At 37.7% G+C, this 21,648-nt stretch overlaps 1 protein-coding gene across 3 annotated transcripts in view; it reads right to left on the bottom strand.

The window, feature by feature from the left end:
* RANBP17 (RAN binding protein 17) overlaps positions 1–21,648 on the bottom strand; it is a 315,657-nt gene that overhangs the window by 36,836 nt on the left and 257,173 nt on the right. For all 3 annotated transcript variants that reach the window (XM_022595127.3, XM_022595128.3, XM_022595131.3), the window contains 3 exons: positions 19,956–20,038; positions 6,592–6,806; positions 4,303–4,441 (listed from right to left, as the gene is read on the bottom strand). In XM_022595127.3, the coding sequence (XP_022450835.2) occupies positions 4,303–4,441; positions 6,592–6,806; positions 19,956–20,038 (437 nt within the window). The remainder of the gene's footprint in view (positions 1–4,302; positions 4,442–6,591; positions 6,807–19,955; positions 20,039–21,648) is intronic.

Here is a 21,648-nt window from a genome sequence, read left to right as displayed (position 1 = left end):
AAGATCAGAAATTAAACAATGTGCTTCTAAGTAATAACTCACTGGTAAAAGAAGAAATCACTAAGGCAATAAGAAAATATTTTAAAACTGAATAGAAAAAGTCCCCGGGACTTCCCTGGTGGCACAGTGGATAAGAATCCGCCTGCCAATGCAGGGGACACGGGTTTGATCCCTGGTCCAGGAAGATCCCACTTGCCGTGGAGCAACTAAGCCCACGCGCCAGAACTACTGAGCCTGTGCTCTAGAGCCCGCAAGCCACAACTACTGAGGCCCGCATGCCTAGAGCCCATGCTCCACAACAAAAGAAGCCACCGCAATGAGAAGCCCGCACACCACAACTAAGAGTAGCCCCCGCTCGCCTCAAAGAGAAAGCCCGCGCGCAGCAACGAAGACCCAACGCAGCCAAAAATAAAATCTTAAAAAAAAAAAAGCCCCCAATATATAAAAATTTTTATCAGTTATAGCCACAGTAGTGCTTAGATAAAAGCATTAAATGTGTACATTAGAAAAGAAGAAAGGTCTAAGATCCACAACCTAAGCTTCTGCCTGAAAAAACTAGAAGAGGAAAAGCAAATAAACTGAAGGAAGGAAGTTATGAAGATCATACCTTAAGTCAATGAAATAAAAATATGGAAAAATAATAGAGAAATCAATGAAAACTGAAAGCTGGTTCTCTGCATAAAATTGATAAACCAAAAAAAAAAAAGATAAACCTGGAGCCAGAATGATAAAGAAAAAAAAAACAACACAAATTGCCAATGTCAGGGATGAAAGAGGGAACACTACTAGAGATCCTACAGAAATCAAATTGTATAACAAGAGGATATTACGAACAATTTTATGTCAGTAATGTCAGATGAACTTCAGATGAAATGGACAATTTCCTTTAAAGACACAAACTATCAAATGCTACTCAAGATGTAATAGGAGGGACTTCCCTGGTGGTGCAGTGGCTAAGACTCCGCTGGGTTCGATCCCTGGTCAGGGAACTAGATCTCACATGCATGCCGCAAGTAAGAGTACACATGCCCACAACTAAGGAGCTGGCGAGCCACAACTAAGGAGCCCGTGAGCCACAACTAAGGAGCACACAAGCCGCAACTAAGACCCAGCGCAACCAAATAAATAAATTAATTAATTAAAAAAAGAAAGATGTAATAGGAGGCTGGAATAGTCCTATGTCCACTAAAGAAATTTAATTTATAGTTAAAAACCTTCTAACAAAGAAAAAATCTAGGCCTAGTGGTTTCACTAGGGAATTCTATCAAACATTTCACAAAGAACTGATAACAATTCTACACAAACTCTTTAAGAAAATAAGAGAGGAGGGAACATTTCCCAACTCATTTCATGAGGGCCCTAGACCAACACTAAAACAAGGCAAAGATATGAGAAGAACAGAAAACTATAAAAGAAGAACCATAGAAGAATACATCGATAGCTGTCATGAACATAGATGTAAAAATCTGTATCAAAATTACAGAAAGTTGAATCCAGTAATATATAAGAAGGACAATACATCGTAACCAAGTGTGGAATGCAAAGTTGTTTTAACATTCAAATATCCATCAATGTGGTGATTAATATCATGTAATGTATTAACAGACCAAAAAAGAAAAACCATATGATTATCTCAGTATATGTAGAAAAAGAATTTGATAAAATGCAACACCGATTCATGATAATACTCTCAGAAAACTACAAAAGAAGAGAATTTCCTTAACAAGATAAAGAGCCTCTACAGAAAACCTAGAGCTAATATACTGAATGGTGAAAAAGAATGAATGTTTGCTCCATAACACTGGAGACAAGGAAAGAATGCTCGCTACCATCACTTCCATTCAACGTTGTACTGTAGGTTCTAGCCAGTGGGATAGGGTAAGAAAAATAAAAAAAGCCATATAGGGACTTCCCTCGTGGTCCAGTGGTTAAGACTCCACACTTCGAATGCAGGAAGCATGGGTTCGATCCCTGGTTGGGAAGTTCTGCATGCCGTGCGGCCAAAAAAAAGCCATACAGATTGGAAAGAAAGAGGTAAAACTATCTTTATTTGCAGACACATCTATGCAGAATATCTTAAGAAATCTACAAAAGGCTACCAGAATTAATAAGTCAGTTTAGCAAAGTTACAGGATACATGGTCAGCATACAAAGAAATCAATTGCAATTCTACATGGTAGCAAAAACAATAGAAATTGAACTCAATATCATTTACAACAGCATAAAAACAGAAAATAGTTGTAAATACAACAACATATGGACAAGACTTATATATTCAAAACTTCAAAAATGCTGTTGAGAAAAGGTAAAGAAGATCTAAATAAATGGAAAGATATGCCATTGCCAGGAATTGAACACTCAATATTGCTAAGATGTCAGTTTTCCCCAAACTGGGCTAGAGATTCAATGTAATCCAATAATAATTCCCCTGCTCATTTTTTTTCTAACATGAGAAACTGACAAGTTGACTCTAAATTTATAAAAAAGGCAAAGGACCCAGAATAGCCAAGACAATTTAAAAAGGGAAAAACAAAATCAGAGGGCTATACTATCTGATTTTAAGACTTACTATAAAATTAGGACAGTATAGAAATGGCACAAAGTAGTCTAACAAATAAAGGATATTCTTCAACAAAATATGCTAGAACAACTGAATATCTACATGTTAAAAAAGGAATCCCAGCTTTTACCTCATAATACTACATACAAAAATTAAATTGAAATGGATCATAGACCTAACCATAAGAGCTAAAATTATAAAACTTTTAGAAGAAAACACAGAAAAAGCCTTTATGGCCTTGGGTTAATAAGCAAAGATTTCTTAGGATAGGACCAAAAAGACATGAACTGTAAGAGAAAAAAATAATTGGACTTCCTCAAAACTGAAAACTTTTATGCTTCAGAAGATACTGTTAAGAAAATAAAAAAGACAAGCCAAGGCCGAAAAAAATACGTGCAAAACATAGATCTGATAAAAGATTTGTATCCAGAATATATAACAACTCTTCCAAGATAAAACAACCCAGTTAAAGAAATTGGGTTGAAGATTTGAACAAATATTTTACCAAGAAGACAGATGAATGGCAAATAAGCAAGAAAAGATGCTCAAATCATCATTCATTAGTGAAATGCAAATTAAAAACTCAAGGAGATTCCACTTCACACCCACGAGGATGGCTAAGATTAAAAAGACTGATAATAGCAAGTGTTAGGGAAGATATAGGACCACTGGAGTCCTCATACATTGCTTGGGGGAGTGAAATGGTACAATCACTTTGGGAAACAGTTTGGCAGTTTTTTGTTTTAACATCTTTATTGGAGTATAATTGCTTTACAATGGTGCGCTAGTTTCTGCTTTATAACAAAGTGAATCAGCTATACCTATTCCTATATCCCCATATCTCCTCCCTCTTGTGTCTCCCTCCCACCCTCCCTATCCCACCCCTCTAGGTGGTCACAAAGCACCGAGCTGATCTCCCTGTGCTATGTGGCTGCTTCCCACTAGCTATCTATTTTACATTTGGTAATGTATATACATCCATGAGTTTGGCAGTTTTTAATAATGTTAAATATACACTTAGCACACAACCCAGAAATTCCATTCTGGTATTTACTCAAGAGAAATACCTGTCCACAGAAAGACTTGTACATGAATGTTCATAGTAGCATTATTCAAAACAACCAAATAATGGAAACAACCCAAATGTTATTGGTTGGTGAACATATTAACAAACGTAGTAATCCATACCATAGAATAATACTCAGCAATAGAAAGATAAAAACTTTCGCAAAACGTGGATAAATCTCAAAGGCATTATGCTAAACGAAAGAAGTCAGACACAAAGGACTACAGGTTATATGATTTCACTTATATGAAATTCTGGAAAAGGCAAACTACAGTGAGAGAAAGTAGATAGTGGTTCCTTGGGGCTGGGACTAGGGGAAAGGGATTGATTACAAGGGGTCAGGAGGGAGCTTTTTGCGGTGATGAAGATGTTCTGTATCTTGGCTGTGGTGGTTCATGACTGTGTATATGTTTGTAAGGACTCATTGAAATGTTCACTTAAAATCAGTAATTTTTACTGTGCGTAAATTATACTTTAATTAAGTTGATTAAAAAATAAACTATATCAAAATATGAAAAAGGGCATTTTCTCTCTCGCAGGTAATAGTTATAAAATAATCTTTCAGTTTGGGTAAATAATCTTTCCCCCTTTGTAGGATGATCATCTCAAAAGCACATACATTAAGAGACCACAATCAAGTCTTTCCTCTGAAAACAATGTTCTCCATGATACTTACCAAGAGTACTGAGTCCCTCTGAGATAGATGTGAGAACATATAGGAGTACAGGAGGCTCTAAGTTGGTGACGAAGCTCATGTGGTCCTGGGTGAGACATTCCAGGAGTGGATAATAAGACTGGCTCAGTTTCCGATATTGCTATAACAGAAATACTAAATGTCAAGCCACAGGGAAGCAAAAGACGTGTCACAGTTCAGTGAAAATTGCCATTTATAATATTAGAAATTGTGACCTTACCCATAAATACATAAAATAAACATAAATACATGGAACAAATGACATAATGATTCTCAATTCAGTATTTAAAGGGGTTCTAATAAAAATCCCTTGATCTCTAGAAATCCTAATTTGAAGCTACAGCATACCCTAGTAAGTAATTTCAATTTTGCCTTATGTGGTTAACACTTAAGTGCAATTAAAATTGCTGCAGTATAGAAGACTGAATGATTTTTCTGGGCTGGAATATTGTAACACTGAACAGTGCTTAATAGTGGCTAGGCAACCTTTTTTTTTAACACAAAGAAATTTGTGTTATATATTTGTGTTATAATAGCATTTGGCATCATAGTCTGCTATATTTACACAATGCCAACCCATCTAATTAAATCATAACTTGGTAAATGGCTTAATATTTACCATATACAACAGGCAAAGGATAAGTGCATGAGAAAGATACCTGGAAAGCCTCAAATGGAACCCAAACCAGTATCAAAGAAGCACAACACTTATAAGAGAAATAAACCATATCGATATTTATTAAAGTAAAATTGACTATCTCCATAAGAATCACATGGGGTGCTTGTTAAAGATGCAGTTTTCTGATTCCCATTTCAGACTTACAAAATGAAAACCTCTGGAACGAGGTCCTGAAATGTGCATTTAAAAAATGTACACTAAGGGAGTCCCATGCACCCTCAATTTTGAGATTACTGAGTTAGAGGTTTGCTTGTCTACTAGAAAAAAGAATAGAGAAATTCCTGGAACCATATCAGGTTTTTTTGGTGGGCCTCAACTGTAGTGAAGAGTTCCCTCAATGAGGAGGCTGTAACACATGGCTGATCTGACTCAAGTTTCCACCTTGTAATTTCTGTTGTACAGGCAGCCTTCAATGAACATTCCATTCTACTGCAAAGAGGCTTGACAACTTTGGCTTGAGATGTGGTTTTTTCGTTTTTAGTTTTTTTTGGCCATGCCGCGCAGCTTGTGGGATCTCAGTTCCCTGACCAGGGAATGAACCTGGGTCCCTGGCAGTGAAATTGCAGAGTCTAACCACTGGACTGCCAGAGAATTCCCGAGATGTGGTTTTATGAAGACTAGCTTAGAAAGGTGGAAGAGGGTACCTCTAGTGCATTAGAATGTCAAAGGAGCATTTCTCATACAGGCTGACTAACCAAGGCCCCCAGATCTTACTTGTAACCTTGGGCTGGGAGCAGGTGGGAAAGCCTAAACTAAGCCTGAGCATGAATTTGGCTGTGTTACTGAAGTAATTACTGCAACCACATTGGGCATATGTTAGCTTTTGTGTAATCAGGATGAGATATTTAAAAAAAAGTCTGATAACGACTCAGACTCAGCTCAGTGGAGGAGCCTGGAAATTTGAATTCCAACAAGCACCCCAGGTGATTCTGAGGGGCAAAGTTTGAAAACAACTGACATGAATCACAGAGACTAGATGGTAGAGTAGAAGAGGGACCTAGAGATCACTTTGTTTAATTTACTGATTTTAAAGGTGAGGAAATTGAAGCCTGGAGAAATAGAGAAGGTGATTTATTCAAGGTAAATGACCAGCAAGTGGCAGAGTTGAGACTACATACCAGGCTGCTCAACTTCCAGTTTAGCACTCTGTCCACCACACCTGAATTTTAATGGAAAGCAAGGCCAAACAGCAAGGGGAGTACACAGAGTAGAAATGAAGGAAGGAGAAGATCCTATAGTCATTCTGCATTTTCTGCTCCAGGAAACACAGACCTTCTCTGAATTACGAGTACAGCTGTAAGCAATTAGTTGAAATTGCTAATTACATTCTCTCTAGACACAGAACCTGGAATACCTGAGATGACCAATTTATCAGAAGATGGTAGCTGCAGTTCTCAAAACTGCACATTTAATTATATAAATACAGCCACTATAGTTATTCAAATCCTGTAAGTTAAATCAAGAAGCTGTCCTAAAACATAAAATGATCTGGTGCTATTCTAACTCCTTGGGCTTCATTATAACAATTCCAACCCTGTGGTGGTGTTACTTCACGTTTCATACAAAGACTCCCATGACGCATGATTGCTTACTAGCAAGTCACTGTGGGACACTGACAGCAGCATTTTGACAAAGGCCTGGAGTACATTGTCAAAATGGTTGTCCCCATACAACTTGAAGACGCCAAAGCTGACATAATTTCCACACAAGGCAGATTTGAGAGCTGAATAGCAGATGGAGATGCCCTTGAGTTTCATTGGATAAATCTGATCTTTTGAGAGGCTCCCAAGGGACAGGATCTGATTACCTGTTTTAGGGTAAAAGCAGAATGAGTAAGTGACATAAGTAGATGTAACTCAAAGCAGTTATGAGGCACATTATTCAACATTTTCACTTTACTGCTATTGTTCACTTCCCCCTACCATTGTTGCAAGAATTACATCATCCATATAATGAAAAATATAAATACATAAGGCAGTTTACCTGGGAAGTGCAAATGGCCCGAGGAAAATCAATCACGGGGTACTGGAAAAGTTTGATATTTTTATCTGGATGGTGATTACATGAATATATATGTGGATGCACAAAAATTCACTGAGTTGTACTCCTAAGATTATTTCACTTTATGTACTTTAATATATAGGTTATCTCTTCTTCAATAAGAAGTTAAAAAAAAGTAGGAGTAAATAACAAACTAAGTCAAGAGAAAAAGATAACTTAGAGATATAAATTACTCTGAATTGTGGGATGAATTTTCAACCTTTTCACATGCACTTGATATTGAGTTACTTCACTCTTAGGAGCCTCATAGGTTTGATACACGAGTTAAATGAAATAAGACACAAGAAATTCTTGGCACAGTGCACAATAAATGTTACTTCCTTTTTCTTCTTAGACATTTTTTCAGAAGATCTAAAGAGACGATTGTTTAAAAACCGTACTTAAATTCTATGTCTGACCATCAAAAGATGAAGAAATGTTTACATAATCACCTTACAGTTTTTTATAGTTAGCATTTACAACTAATAGTTTTTCTCTTTCTGAAATGTGTGCTAGTAAGGTTTGTTACCAGGCAATACCTAAGAATGCTTTGTAAAGAATTATAAAGTCATACATGTTTCTTAGCTCCGCTTTTTCCTGTTCAAGTGAGTACTGCTTCTAAAATTGAAACTAAATTCAATTTACAAAATTTAGAGGCATATTGTTGTGGTTTTGTACTGTGTCTATTGGGCTAAATAAGAATTAAGTTTCCCAGAACTCATTTCCCTGTACGGTTGTGGGCTAGAATTGAGCAAAACAGAAATCTATATGAGATTTAGAAGGTGGAAGTGAAGTAGCAGCCATGACTTTCTGAAGGTTGTTGTGATTAGAGGTGTGAGAAAAAGACGTAGAAATACCGCTGGGTTTTAGTTTCTCCTTGTTCTTTCCTGCTCTGTGTCTAGAACTACAAGCCCTGTTGACGAATGACCCCAAGCCTACCACCAAGTGCTTGGCAGCACACGTACAGAGCAGGAGCTGTGCAGAGGCAACAGTCTTCCATTGCTTCTTTACCACTACTCAAGTCCCCCCTCTCACCCCACATCCTTTCAGGGTCCCACCCCAGCAGCTGGATGTCTCTAGCTTTTAGCTTTCCCTGCAAGCTCCAACTTGTCCATCCATGCCATTATTTCAGGAGGGCCTATTAATGATTTTTCTCCTGAACTTCCAACTCTCCCCCTTGGACCTATTTTCCCATCTTCACCCAAGGTTGTACAAGGTCTAATTCCTAAAATAAATTCCCTGTTCCATCAGTGTCACAGTGTCTGTTTTTCCTTGTTTGAATCCTGACTGATAGGTATATTATGAAAACCACATGTTTACTAAAGAGGTTAAGAAGGACCAATAATTCTAGCAGAGCATGAAACAGGACTCGCCCTGGGTGAAGGTTCCCTCCCCTTTCTCTGCCTTACTGAAACATTTCCACGCACAGATTTTCTTCTGTGCATCCTTTGAAGCCCATGTGGCTTTGCTTATAATTTGTACATTAGAATGACAACAGCATTGTGTCGGCTGAAGCATATCTTGGAATTTACCCCGTACCACATTCTGTACTCTCTCTCATGATCTCATCCTAACTTACCTTAGAAAGATATTGTAAGTTTCATAAAGATTCAACTCAGTACGATAGCGTTCACTTAATAGCTACCCTGTGTGAGGTGCTAGGATAAACGAATGAAACAAAATCTTTGCTCTGAAGGAGTTCAGTCTGCTGGGAGAAGTAGATTTGTAAATAAATAATTCCGTACAACGTGACAAACACTATCAGAGAGGTCTGTCAAGATTTTATGGGAATAGAAGAGACTGACTTTGCTTGGGCTGGAGAGCAGTGTGGGAAAGGCTTCACAGAGCAGGTTACTTCTCAAGGATCAATCACAGTTTCTCAGGTGGACTTGAAGGGAGAGAAGAGTATTCCAGAAAGGTTATATGCACAGGCATGAAGGTCTGAAAAAGCAGGGTACTGCAGGAGAGGGCAGTTTTCAACCACTGCTTTTCTACCTTTGCCTCCAATTCAATATAAATCAAGGTAGACATTTCCCCCCACTTCCCTTTCCCAGGAAAGAAAAGCACTGCTTACATGTGATGGAAAAAGCTAGGGTAATTTGGTGGTAGTGGTGGTGGTTTACACATTTTGGGTCTGTTAAGGAGGCCAGGGGCAAACGGAGAAAACTGGGTCATCTTTCAGGGACTTCTTACGCTGATGTCCTTATGGGGGAAGTAAAGATCCTATATTCTTCAGCACAAGATTGAATAGGAAGACGAAGAATTGTGATGGGGAAAAATTTTTGATTCTAAAGGACTGGATAACCTATCATCAAGAAGGATTAATTATTTAGAATCACAACTTTTATTGTTGTGTTAAAGCTGCAATCTGGCATACTTGTTCTTTTGGACTGCTTCAGACACATCTGTGTTAATTAAAACAGTAATTAGTATAACATTATGACCTTGAAAAAGTAATACTTTTGAAAGAGGAAACTATATTTAATTGTGCTCAAGTGGCTCCACATTCCGTGGTGGCTGTAAGACTATGGAAGAGAAGACGTGGCCGCATCATTATTCACTCCAATCAGCTTTATTCAATCTATGTTATTCAACAACACTTACTAAAATTGGAGGCCCTGCCCTCCAAAAGCTTAAAATCTAGCAGTTAGACTCACATTGCTGTAAACAAAAGTGACTGAGCTGAGGTTTGGTTTTGATGTTCCTCTATAGGTATGACAACCCGCCTTGCCTTCCTTATTCCACCCCACACCCATAAAGTCCCATCTCCTTCCTTCCCAGAATTTCCTTCCTAAGAGGGAGATCTTTATTACACTGATGGACCGCTGGGAGATGAAGGCATTGCCGGGCTGGCAGCCACTGAAGCCAGTAGCAGTTGCCACTTGTACAAAAGGAAATGATACTTTCTTTAATGAAATAAGAGACTTCTAAAGTTTAGAATCAAAAGGAAAATCTCTGATTGTTTCCCACTGATTATATCTGCCATAACTGGGAGCAGGGGAATGAGATGCTGTTACAACCTTAACATCAGACCTGGGTAAGACAGATGTTGAGGCTATGCTGGGGCTCCAGAAAAGGATGCTGTGAACTGAATGGTTTACCTGGCTAAGGGCAATGACTGAGGAAGGGAAGCACAAGTGTTATGGAACTGCCATTCTTACTGTTGTATATGCTATAACAGGAAAAGAAATCTCACTAAATAATAAGGGGAAAAAACCTGGGAAATAAGCATAGAAGACTCCTGCTATAATTTTGCTTATTACATATATTTCCCTCATTATAAGCTTACATTAACTGCTTGGGTTCCTCTTTCTTAACCTCTATTCTGTCTTTTTTGGAGAAGCCCCGCTTTTGTGTGTGTGTGTGTGTGTGTGTGTGTTTGGTTAGCTTCCAGCATTCAGAAGTACCCTTCTAGACCACTCTCAATAACTAGATTTAGAGAAGGATATATAAGAAGATGCAAAATCTCCTTTTCTGTTTATCTGATATCTACTTTCAGACCTACTTTTTAAACAACTTTTTCCCCTTCTGAGACCCTATCTCTTTCCTGATGACTGACTCCATGATGTCCTCTACAGAAGAGGCTCCCTACACCCAAAAAGAAGTGGCCTTCCTTCAAAGGCCTCAGCTGGAGAACTGTGTAACAAGATAGTAGTCTAACAGAAAACAAACATACAGTGCGTAAGGTAGTCATGAACCAGGTGCGCTTCTGAGTCATACCGACCTGGGGTTTGAATCCTACTTTTTTGCTCACTACCTGGGTGTCTGAACAGATTATTAATCTCTGCAAGTCAGTTTCCTCATCTGTAAAACGAGGACAATAACAGTACTTATAACTCACAAGGCTCTTATGTGGAGTAAAAGGGACAGCATACGTAACGTGCTTACCACAGTAACTGGCACAGTGCTCATGTAAACCATAACAATACACAGTACTAGGCGTTCATTTCTTTCTCCAGTCTACTAGCCTGTAAATTCATACATGGGGAGCTATGGCCTGAAAAAGAGGAGGAGGTAAGGCTGGGTGTGTTTGGTGTAGAATAATGTCCCTTCCTTCTAACACAGTTCAAAGTAAGGTCAATACTATATCTTCGACCACTTTCCCTTTATTCCTTCAAAAGAGAACTGGCTGCAGGGGGTCTTTGGCCCACAATCTACCAGTTCTCTGTGCCCTCAAAAGAATACATTTTAAAAAAGGTGCAAGGGATAAGATATACTGTAGTTGTATTTTATACCAGGAAGAACTAACAGTATGAACAATGTCACTTCCTGGTTTATAAAGCAATCCATTACATTGATTTACCTTTTCTTTTTCCCTTTTAATCTCTAAAATTTTAAAGTGAATTTGATATTTAGCTGACAGCTCTACAGGTTGAATGTCTTCATTCGTCATCAGAACAATTATGGGAAGAGAAGTGCAAGCTTCCTGACATTCCTTTACTTCAGGTCACTCAACCCACTATGTCTCTGTGCAAACCAGCCGAGGCCCCTGGACGTAAATGGTCTGGGACAGAAATGAAGCTGTGGAGACTGGAAAGGAATATAACATTTCCCTTTCATGTTGAAAAAGATTAAAACAATGCAGCATTGATAAGCATGTGGGAAATTAAGGAAATTGTTGGGAATGTGAATTAGTATAACGATTCTAGAGGGTAATTTGGTAAATTTTATTAAAAATATTAAAAATGCGTAAATCCACTTTTGGGAATATATTCTAATTCCAAATGTTCACTACCATATCTACCTATCTCCTAGCGTTTGCACTTACACACTGTCTTCTATAAAAGCCAGCCCCTCAGTATGTTGAACTAGGTCCCATCTCCTCTTAAGTGCTTGAGAACAAAGCACAGCATTTTCCGCCTTTCTCTCCTATGCAATCTTTTTTATTTTAAAAAAAACTTTCTCTTGGCCCTACTTCCCTGCCTGATATTACTCCCCTTTGTAACAAAACTCCTTAAAAGCACTGTGACCTTCACTGTCTTCATTTCTTCTCCTCTGATTCTCTTTTACACCCACTCCACTGAAAGTGCTCTTTTCAAGGTTCCCAATGACCTCCTTGTCCCTAAACGTAATGGTCGACTCTTAGTCCGCATCTTATTTGATTCATTGGCAGCTTTTGACACAGCTGACTACCTCTTCTTCCTTGCCTTCCAAGACACACACTCTCCTGATTTTCTCTTACTTCAGTGTTTGCTCATTCTCTCCTTTGCTGGTTCCTCCTCTTCTCCCTTTCCTCCTAACACAGAATACCCCAGAACTCAAACCTAAATCTTTTATATTTAAATTCATACCCCCACCCCGGTGATCTTATCTAGTTTTGCAGCTTTAAATGCCGTCTAAGAGTTAATGACTCCCGTATTTGTTTCTCTAGGCCAGACCTCTTCCAATCCTCAGACTTGTATATCCAACTCCGTATTCAACACCTCCACTTGAATGTCTAATCAACACCTCAAGCTCAACACAACCAAAATGGAACTTTTGAGTCCCCCTCACACCCATTCTCAGCCTTTTCCATCTCAGTTAATGGTAACTTCATCCTTCCAGTTGTTTATGCCAAAATCCCTTGATTACATCTTCTCTCTCATACCATATATCCAATCCATCAAGAAATTGGATTTACCTTCAAGATATGTCCAGAATCTAACCACTTCTCACTACTCCCACTGCTATCACCTTGGTCAAAGCCAATAGCAAATCATGTCAGTCCTCTGCTCAAAACATTCTAAAGTCCTTCTCCTTCACTTGGAGTTAAAGTCAAAGTCCTGATAACCTTTACAGGATATGACGTTACATGACATTGCTTTTGTTATTACTCTCTTCTGTTCACTCTGTTCCAGCAACCAATGTCCTTGCTGTTCTTCAGACATGCCAGATACACTCTTGCCTTAGGACCCTAAAACTTGGTGTTCCTTCAGCCTGGAATACTTTTCCCCAAGATATCTGCGTAATTAACTCCCTTATTTACTGTAAGTCTTTGCTCAAATGTCATTTTCTCAATGAGGCCTACCTCGATCACTTTACTTAGTAATGCAACATGTTTCCCAATCCCTGGTACTTCTAATGCTCCCATCCTTATTTTATTTTATTTTATTTTTTTGCTGTATGCAGGCCTCTCACTGTTGTGGCCTCTCCCGTTGCGGAGCAAAGGCTCCGGACGCGCAGGCTCAGCGGCCATGGCTCACGGGCCTAGCCGCTCCGCGGCATGTGGGATCTTCCCAGACCGGGGCACGAACCCGTGTCCCCTGCATCGGCAGGCGGACTCTCAACCACTGTACCACCAGGGAAGCCCCTAATGCTCCCATCTTGATTTGCTTTCTTTCTTTTTTTTCCCCCATAGCACTTATTACCTTCTGACATACAAAATAATTTCTTTTTCAGTTTTGCTCACTGATATATCCAGGGTCTAGAACAGCACCTGCTGCTCTCAATATATATATTTGTTGACTGAGTGAAGCTCACGAAGCTGAATGTACAGTGTATGTACTTGCTGCAACAGTGTACTATAGTGAAAATTACATGTTTATAAAAATTACATTTATCAAACGGTGAATAATTAAATAAATTATAGTATGACCATAAAATGGAATGCTTTACATCTATTTTAAAAGATATGGTAGAAAAAATTATGAAAAACCAAAGAAAAAAAGAGATATGGTAGATTTAGATATGTATTAATATAAAGTGATGGCCAGGATATAAGTAAAAAATAGCAAATTGCACATTAGCAAGTATATTATAATACCACTTTTGGAATAATATATGTATATGCACACATAAAAAAGTATGAATGAGCACACACTAAACTGTTAATGATGGTTATCTTTGAGTGATGAGATAATCAGGAATTTTCACTTTCTACTTTCTCCAGCAATTCTGAAATCCTTCAGTTTACTGGTAGACCATGCTAATGTTTTATATTTATATGATTTTGTAAAAGCTATTGCCTGCTTGAAATGCCCTCCTCAAATTTCCAGGCCCTATTCTTATTTCCTTCTCTGGCTCCTCAGTTTTGAGTTAGAAACTTCTGGGCTCCCATAGCACTCTGTATGCTTCTTAAGCATAAAAGTGAGCACAACACATTATAATTCTTTATTTACTTGTCTGAATACACTGCTGGACTCCACTAAGAGAAGAATCACTAAGATTATTTTTGTGTGTCTTATTTCTCTTCCTATCCCTTGTAACTCTCAAACACATAGTAAATGCTCAATAAACGTTAGCTGCATGGATGAAAGAATCTACTGAACTCTAAGCCACTTGTTTGGAGATCACGCTTACTTATTTAACAGCTTGTTTAGCAGTTTTTGCTTGTGTGCAGAAGTGGCCAAGTCCAACACGTGTGGATTCACTGTGAAATGTATTCCTCAAGGCCTGGGATCCTCAAGGTGTTGATCATTCCATCACCTTAAGAAGATTTTTGTGAGCTTACTCTACTACTTTGTTGTCCTATGTCTCCGACCACGTTACTGATACAATCTAAGGTTATGTCCATGGTTCCTGGATGATCTGTTTTCCAGAACTGTTATTTCCTGATAACATTTTAAGTCTCTAATTATTTCAATCCAACACATTGTTCAGCTATCTTTTTTTTTTTTTTTTTGTGGTACGCGGGTCTCTCACTGCTGTGGCCTCTCCCGTTGCGGAGCACAGGCTCTGGACACACAGGCTCGGTGGCCATGGCTCACGGGCCTAGCTGCTCCACGGCATGTGGGATCTTCCCGGACCGGGGCACGAACCCGTGTCCCCTGCATCAGCAGGTGGACCCTTACCCACTGCGCCACCAGAGAAGCCCTGTCCAGCTATCTTTCTGTAATCATTTAAACATAAATAGAAATCATAATCCTTTATTCTTACAATGCTTCTAATAGTATCAATACATACCAGTAATTTTCAAGCTCTTTTATTAAAAAAAAAATCTTTAAGCAGGTGACCCCTATTACAAATAAATCTAGTGCAACTATATATAGCTGGGTGGTTCTGGTCAAAGTGGCAGTAGGGTCCCCTCCTCCCCCCTCTCTGGAGAGGCTCTGTGGTACTTTCACAGATCTCTAGGGCTCTGAAAAACCCAGTTGGAAAACCACTGGTTTGTTTTCTAGGTCATAGTAAATAACAGTGGCTTGTATATCAGTTTACAAATTCAATTTAAGCATATTATTAGATCATACCTTAAATGCACCTGGAGCATATATTGCTCAAAAGAACCCTGATGTAAATTCTTATGTACAGTGAATAATTATAGTTGTTCTATCCACTATTAAAGTTTAGATTTTTCACACACTGAGCTTTCTTTAAATCAGGTACCTAAGGAAGGAATAAAAGCAGCTCCATTTTTGCCAGTCTTATAAAAACAACCACTATTTCCCCCTTCTGCGCACTCTTTAACCAACAGATGTCACTAAAGATACCATTACCCAGAGGCAAAGGGAAGAAAAGATTAGACAAATGGAAATTGAGCATAAAAACCAACCAGTTCTTAAAACTGAGAAGTAGGTTTCCAAAGTAATAACATTTATTACACTGAATGCAACATTTTAACCAAAAATTTAAGAAAGAAATTTCTTTTATTAAGTTGCTCAGGCTGAACGGATCATAGCACTAAATTTTGAAATACATGTTCTTGAAGCAATTTAAAACTCATTAGAAATAATAGGCTTGGGCTAGTAGAAAATGTGGTAAAATCTAATCCTCATCCAAATGCTACCTGGGCTGCACAAACAGGAAATTGTTTTGTGCTACTGTGGCTAACCTCATTGCTGACCCTGAGCTGTAACGGCGAGAGCAGCTGAGAGCTGAGGCAAAATTAAAAACTTACATCAAAGTATATCATGACAGAATGTAGATAAATAAAACAGCATATCAAAAGTATTATTTTTCTGCCAGTCTCATTGAGTAGCGAGGTGGAGGTATCCCATAAAATATATAACGAATCAGGTGCATGTGGAAATGAGTTCTTCCCCCCTCTGAACTGCCCCAATCATCGATTACACAAATACTGCCCATGACAGGTGAGCAGAGAAGGAACCCAGCGAGGATGGGAACAGAAGGGATCAGAGAATGTTCTGGCCCCTTTCTTCTATGGGCTCTCCCTTCCTTCACCTTGGCTTACCACGGAAATAAATAATGTTGGCTCTTCTGTACCCTCCTAGTCATTCTTTTCCTCATCTTCTAGACTCCTGGATGGCAACCATAGGATCTCCCTTCAGTGAGCATATTAGAATCTCCAGAGGTAAAAGCATGGGTAATAAAACATTACACAGGTAAAGACAGACAAAATCAGCTCGGCTGATTGAGGCCAGCATGTGGAATCAGTGAAGGCTGAAAAAGAGTTTTCTATCATTCTATGTAAAGCGCATGTGTCAAAGTCACTGGTGACAAAGTTGAAGGACATTTTTCCATTGAGCCTTCATTTTCCTTAAGTTTTAGGATAGAAATCACCATACTTAAAGAACAGTACTTCATCAAAAATACCCAACTTTGTGTGGCAACTCTCAAGTGGCAGAGAGGAACATGGAAAGACTACTGTCTGAAGTTATACAGACTTTGAATGAAATTCCAATTTGACTATTTGCTAACTATGTAATATCTGGCAACTCTTTAACTTCTTATGAGCTTCAATTTCTTCATAACAGTAATCACAGTAGCTAAGTGATCTAAGGGCTTTCCATGCACCATGTAATTGAATCCTCACAACCACCCTATGAAGTAGGTATTATTTTCTCTGTTTAACAAGAAAGTGAAGCAAGAGAGGCGTAGCAACTTAACCGAGGCCAAGTGACTAGTGAGTGGCAGCTAATAATACTTACCTTAAGGATTCAATGGGCTAATGTATGATTAATGGTCTAGTATAGGAGCAGGCACATCATAGTTGATTAAAAAATGGAAGCAACCATTATTATTCGTCCAAACTAAGGAGAAGAACCTTACCCTAATCTCCTAGTCTTTCTTCAGAGTAAGAAAACTCCTTATTGGCTTTTCTTCTCAAGAATGCTTTGAAGGTTTTCTCTTTCCTTTTTCTTTTTTCTGCTTTTCTTTCTCTTTTCTTCCTCTCTCTCCCTCTGCCTCCTCCTCTTCTTCTTCCTCCAATATAATCCTCACAGTTTTCTTTCTCAACTTTTGCTGCAATGCTTTTGCCTATGTTAAACAACCTGACAGAGGACTGAATAGCTTTTGAAGCCCATAGACTTGGAGATGTCCTGAGATTCCTTTTGGTATCACTTGCTGGACAAACATTCTGTCCTATACTAGAGATTCAGTGATGCTGGAAGAGGAAGAAGTTGCTGCTCTTATCAGCCCTACTGTAAGAGTGAGTAAGCCTCAGTAAAAGAAACTGGATCCAGAAAAGGGGGAAGGAAAGATACAACTGTGGTTGGTAACAGGAAACAAACATTTGTATAGTTAAAGGTCTACTGACTACTAAGAAATTCTTATACGTGCATTGTTTCATAATGGGGAAGTATTTCTTTTTAAAAAGTGAGGAAATAGACGCTTAGCACTTGTTACAGGCAGAAGGAAGCAGGACAGCATGGTCCAAACAGAAGGCATTCCTGAATAAGAAAGTGACGAGGTCAGTGAACCCCTATCCAAAGGAGGCTGGTTCTGTGAGTGTAAGAGAATGGCTTTGGATCAAGGAAAGGCATATTCACTGAGTACCTAAGCCATGTCACAACCTGTGCCAAGCCCTTTACCCACAGTAGCTCAATTAACCACCTCTAATCCTAACTAGACAGGTAGGTCAGTAGGTATTCATTATTTCTAATTTTACATATGAGAAAACTAGGCCAAAGAGGTGTAGTGTCTTAGCTGAATGTCATGGAGTTGATATGGGTTGGTACTAGAATTGGTACTCAGATCTTTTAATTGCCAAAATCTATGTTTTTTTAAAGATATCATTCTTTTGGAAAAAGCTCCAGTCATATGTCTTTTATGATAAGACACTGAAAGGAATTAGATATACCCTGGAAACACAACAAACTGTACTGAGAATATTCAAAAAGGGGTCCATTTTTACCTTTGGGCAGCAAAGCATTTCTACTTTATATGATTCTAATGTGTCCATTTTCAACAGATGCAAAAGTTGTGGCAATATAGTTGCTGGTACAGATGAAAATAGGAGAGTTTAAATTTACTGTCTTAAATAGGTGCTTTCTGTAGTTTCTATACACTTATGACCTCAAACTCTAAAAATCAAATGTACAATTAAAACTAAGCATTTTTAACAGAGGCTTACAGTGCATACAGAACAGAGTCCCAGAATATTTTGAGTTCAAGTAAAAACAATTTAAAAGAACTTTTTCTGCTTTTTAAAATAGGTTTTACTTTTTAAAAAGTAATATGCTTTTTAATTTTTTTTAATTGGAGTACAGTTGCTTTACAATGTTGTGTTAGTTTCTGCTGTAGAAAATACCTAGGAATAAACCTACCTAAGGAGACAAAAGACCTGTATGCAGAAAACTATCAGAAAACTATAAGACACTGATGAAAGAAATTAAAGATGATACAAACAGGTGGAGAGATATACCATGTTCTTGGATTGGAAGAATCAACACTGTGAAAATGACTATACTACCCAAAGCAATCTACAGATTCAATGCAATCCCCATCAAACTACCAATGGCATTTTTCACAGAACTAGAACAAAAAAAATTTCACAATTTGTATGGAAACACAAAAGACCCTGAATGTCCAAAGCAATCTTGAGAAGGAAAAACGGAGCTGGAGGAATCAGGCTCCCTGACTTCAGACTATACTACAAAGCTACAGTAATCAAGACAGTATGGTACTGGCACAAAAACAGAAATACAGATCAATGGAACAGGATAGAAAGCCCAGAGATAAACCCACGCACCTATGGTCACCTTATCTTTGATAAAGGAGGCAAGAATATACAATGGAGAAAAGACAGCCTCTTCAATAAGTGGTGCTGGGAAAACTGGACAGCTACATGTAAAAGAATGAAATTAGAACACTCCCTAACACCATACACAAAATAAACTAATACACTTTTAATGGTTGTTCCTACATACACACACTCAAAGAAGCTTTACAAAATTTTGTAAAATCTGTTTCTAGGTACTCCAAAAGAAGTATGAGAATCACAGGCAATTTTTGAGGCCAAACATAGAGTTGGCTGTTGATTTGGGAAGGTAAGACCAGACAGGCAAAAAAGAAGAGGGCAAAGGAAAGGAGGACAGAGAGAGACATCTCTCAAGAAGAACCATGCAAAGTGTCCAGCCTATAGTTAGTATTCAGTCAGTTTGTGGTGAACTAACAGAGGATTCTTATCTGTTGCATCATATCCTCATTCCCTGGCTACATAAAGGTCTCAGAGAGTTGAGAATTTCATTGACGAAGCTGTCAGAAGTGGCAAATATTAGGGTTTGTGGTAGTTCTAACGCTCATTTCTAACTACTAACCACATTTTTTGGTACTATAATTGAATAGAACAATCATTACTGTAGAACTCTGATTCTTAGGATGCAGTGCCCCCAAATTTCCTACAATAAAATATTTACTGCTCTTTACCAGGATATTTTTCCAGAATTCAGTGCCGGTGACATACTGATTTAAGCATCCTTTGACGCAATACACTAAACTCCCTGATGTAACTTTTAGCAATATTCAATATGCTATAACTTTTCAATATTCTATCTACAGTGTATTCCCTTTGCCTACTGACACCGCAATTTCATCTAAAAGAAATTCATCAAGTTGGTCAGGCATGATCTGTAGTCAAAGGCATGTTGCTTATTTCTCTTGATGTCAATATGATAGCTACCTGGCTTTCTGCACCCCTATTACCCACTTCACAAATTCATACAGATATGAAGGTTCAAAAGAACAAAATAACTAACATCATTCTTTCCTCCAAAGAGATAAAAGTTATATTGCAGAGACAAATATGGAAAGGGATACTCACCATAAGTGCAAATCATTTTACTAGCTTCTCTGAAGAGAAGAATTCCATTAGGAGATGATACATCAAAGTTCAAACGCTGGGATCTAAGGAATACAGCAAAAATTTAGACTATATGTGCAGATAAAAAAACCAAATATAGGTTTAAAATACCCAGAATTTTCATTTATTAGAAGTAGCAACAGTACAATTATCCCTTTTTTAAAGTGTCATTCCATTAAACAAGTATTGATAAAATGTGTGTGCTAATTCTCTCACTATAAAGATACTAGAACAATAAAATTATTTTCATTTATTTGCTGATTCAAAGAATTCACTTTTTATCTGTCAAAACAATATCCTGACATCCTATATCACTGACCTCTTATACCCCTCTCCTTTCATGCAAAGTGGTTGATAGATAATAATAAAGAAAACCCCAAGTATGTATAAGTTTATATAGTTACTTGGATAGAGATTTACACTTGAGATCTCCTGTAGTGCCTAATACACATCTTTAAAACAAATTATAAAATAACAGGAAATCTAAGTACCTTTAATACTGCTCATATGCATAATGAATCACTTGATACTTCAAGCATATTTCAAACACATTAAATTACATACAGACTATAGTTTCCATTGAACATAGCTCAAGTAAAGAGAAACAAATCCCAGAAGTTCTAAATAAGAACAGTTCTACTTCCCTAGTTCCTAACAGGTTGGGGAACAGTCTGAAAAGTGTAAAGGACTGACATGCCATCCTGACATAATATTTGCTTTTTTAACATCACTTTGGCTTTAGTTGGCTCCAATATACCTTGTTGCTCTGCTTTTAAGAAATAATGGTATATTTTTAAAAGGATCAGCAAAAATATGAAATAGGTCATAGCAAAGAAACACCAAAAAGCAAAGATATTTGCCAAGGAACAGAATAAGTTGCTAGGAATAGAATAAATTGCTGCTTCTCTATGTTTTTTCAAAATGCTTCAGAATTAAGTGCAATTATAACTTATTAGAAATACTACTGGAAACATTTGATTGTTGGCATAGAATTCCGATTAAAGAAATGTATATACATAATTCACATTAGGTTCCAGAGAAATATAGACAAGATAACATTTTCTGGGATTACAAATTTTTACCAGGTAGTTCTTTGGACAACTGTGCTAGATATGAATTATCCACCTATGGCAGATATAAAATACTTTACAATATACAACGTAATGATTTTTTCCTTTAGTATTAAATGTTATATCAGTAATATGAACTATTAATTGTCTGGCTGAAAAAACTGTAATTTAATAAAAACTAAATTTCTAATATAAACTATATAGCCACCCTTCGTTTAGTATTTAAGGCACCTAGAAAACAGTTTTAAAAAAACTAACAGCTTTCAAAAGAATACTCACATTTATTTATGTGAGTATTGCCAGGTCTTTTCCCGCCTCTTGTTTTAAAAATTTTAAATTATTGCTGTGAAAAACTCAGCACCATAGATCAAATTAGAGTTGCAACCCATACTCCTTCCCTGTCTGGATATCTCCCTTCCAACACGCAATTTACAAAGAGGAACTGATGAAACAGTATGGCTAAGTGACAGGTAATTTGGTGCTAAGCCATATTCATAATGACATATTTTAAAGAGATAAAACTAATTATATTATTGCAGTTTTTCTCTTTTAGCTACACCTTTGTTAATATTTATATACAAAGA

The sequence above is a fragment of the Delphinapterus leucas genome, chromosome 3 (genome assembly GCF_059928025.1).
Source record: "Delphinapterus leucas isolate spDelLeu-1000000601 "Yukka" chromosome 3, BTC_Dleu_Yukka2, whole genome shotgun sequence".
In the NCBI taxonomy this organism is placed as follows: Eukaryota; Metazoa; Chordata; class Mammalia; order Artiodactyla; family Monodontidae; genus Delphinapterus; species Delphinapterus leucas.
This window is presented reverse-complemented; position numbering and strand designations above follow the sequence as displayed.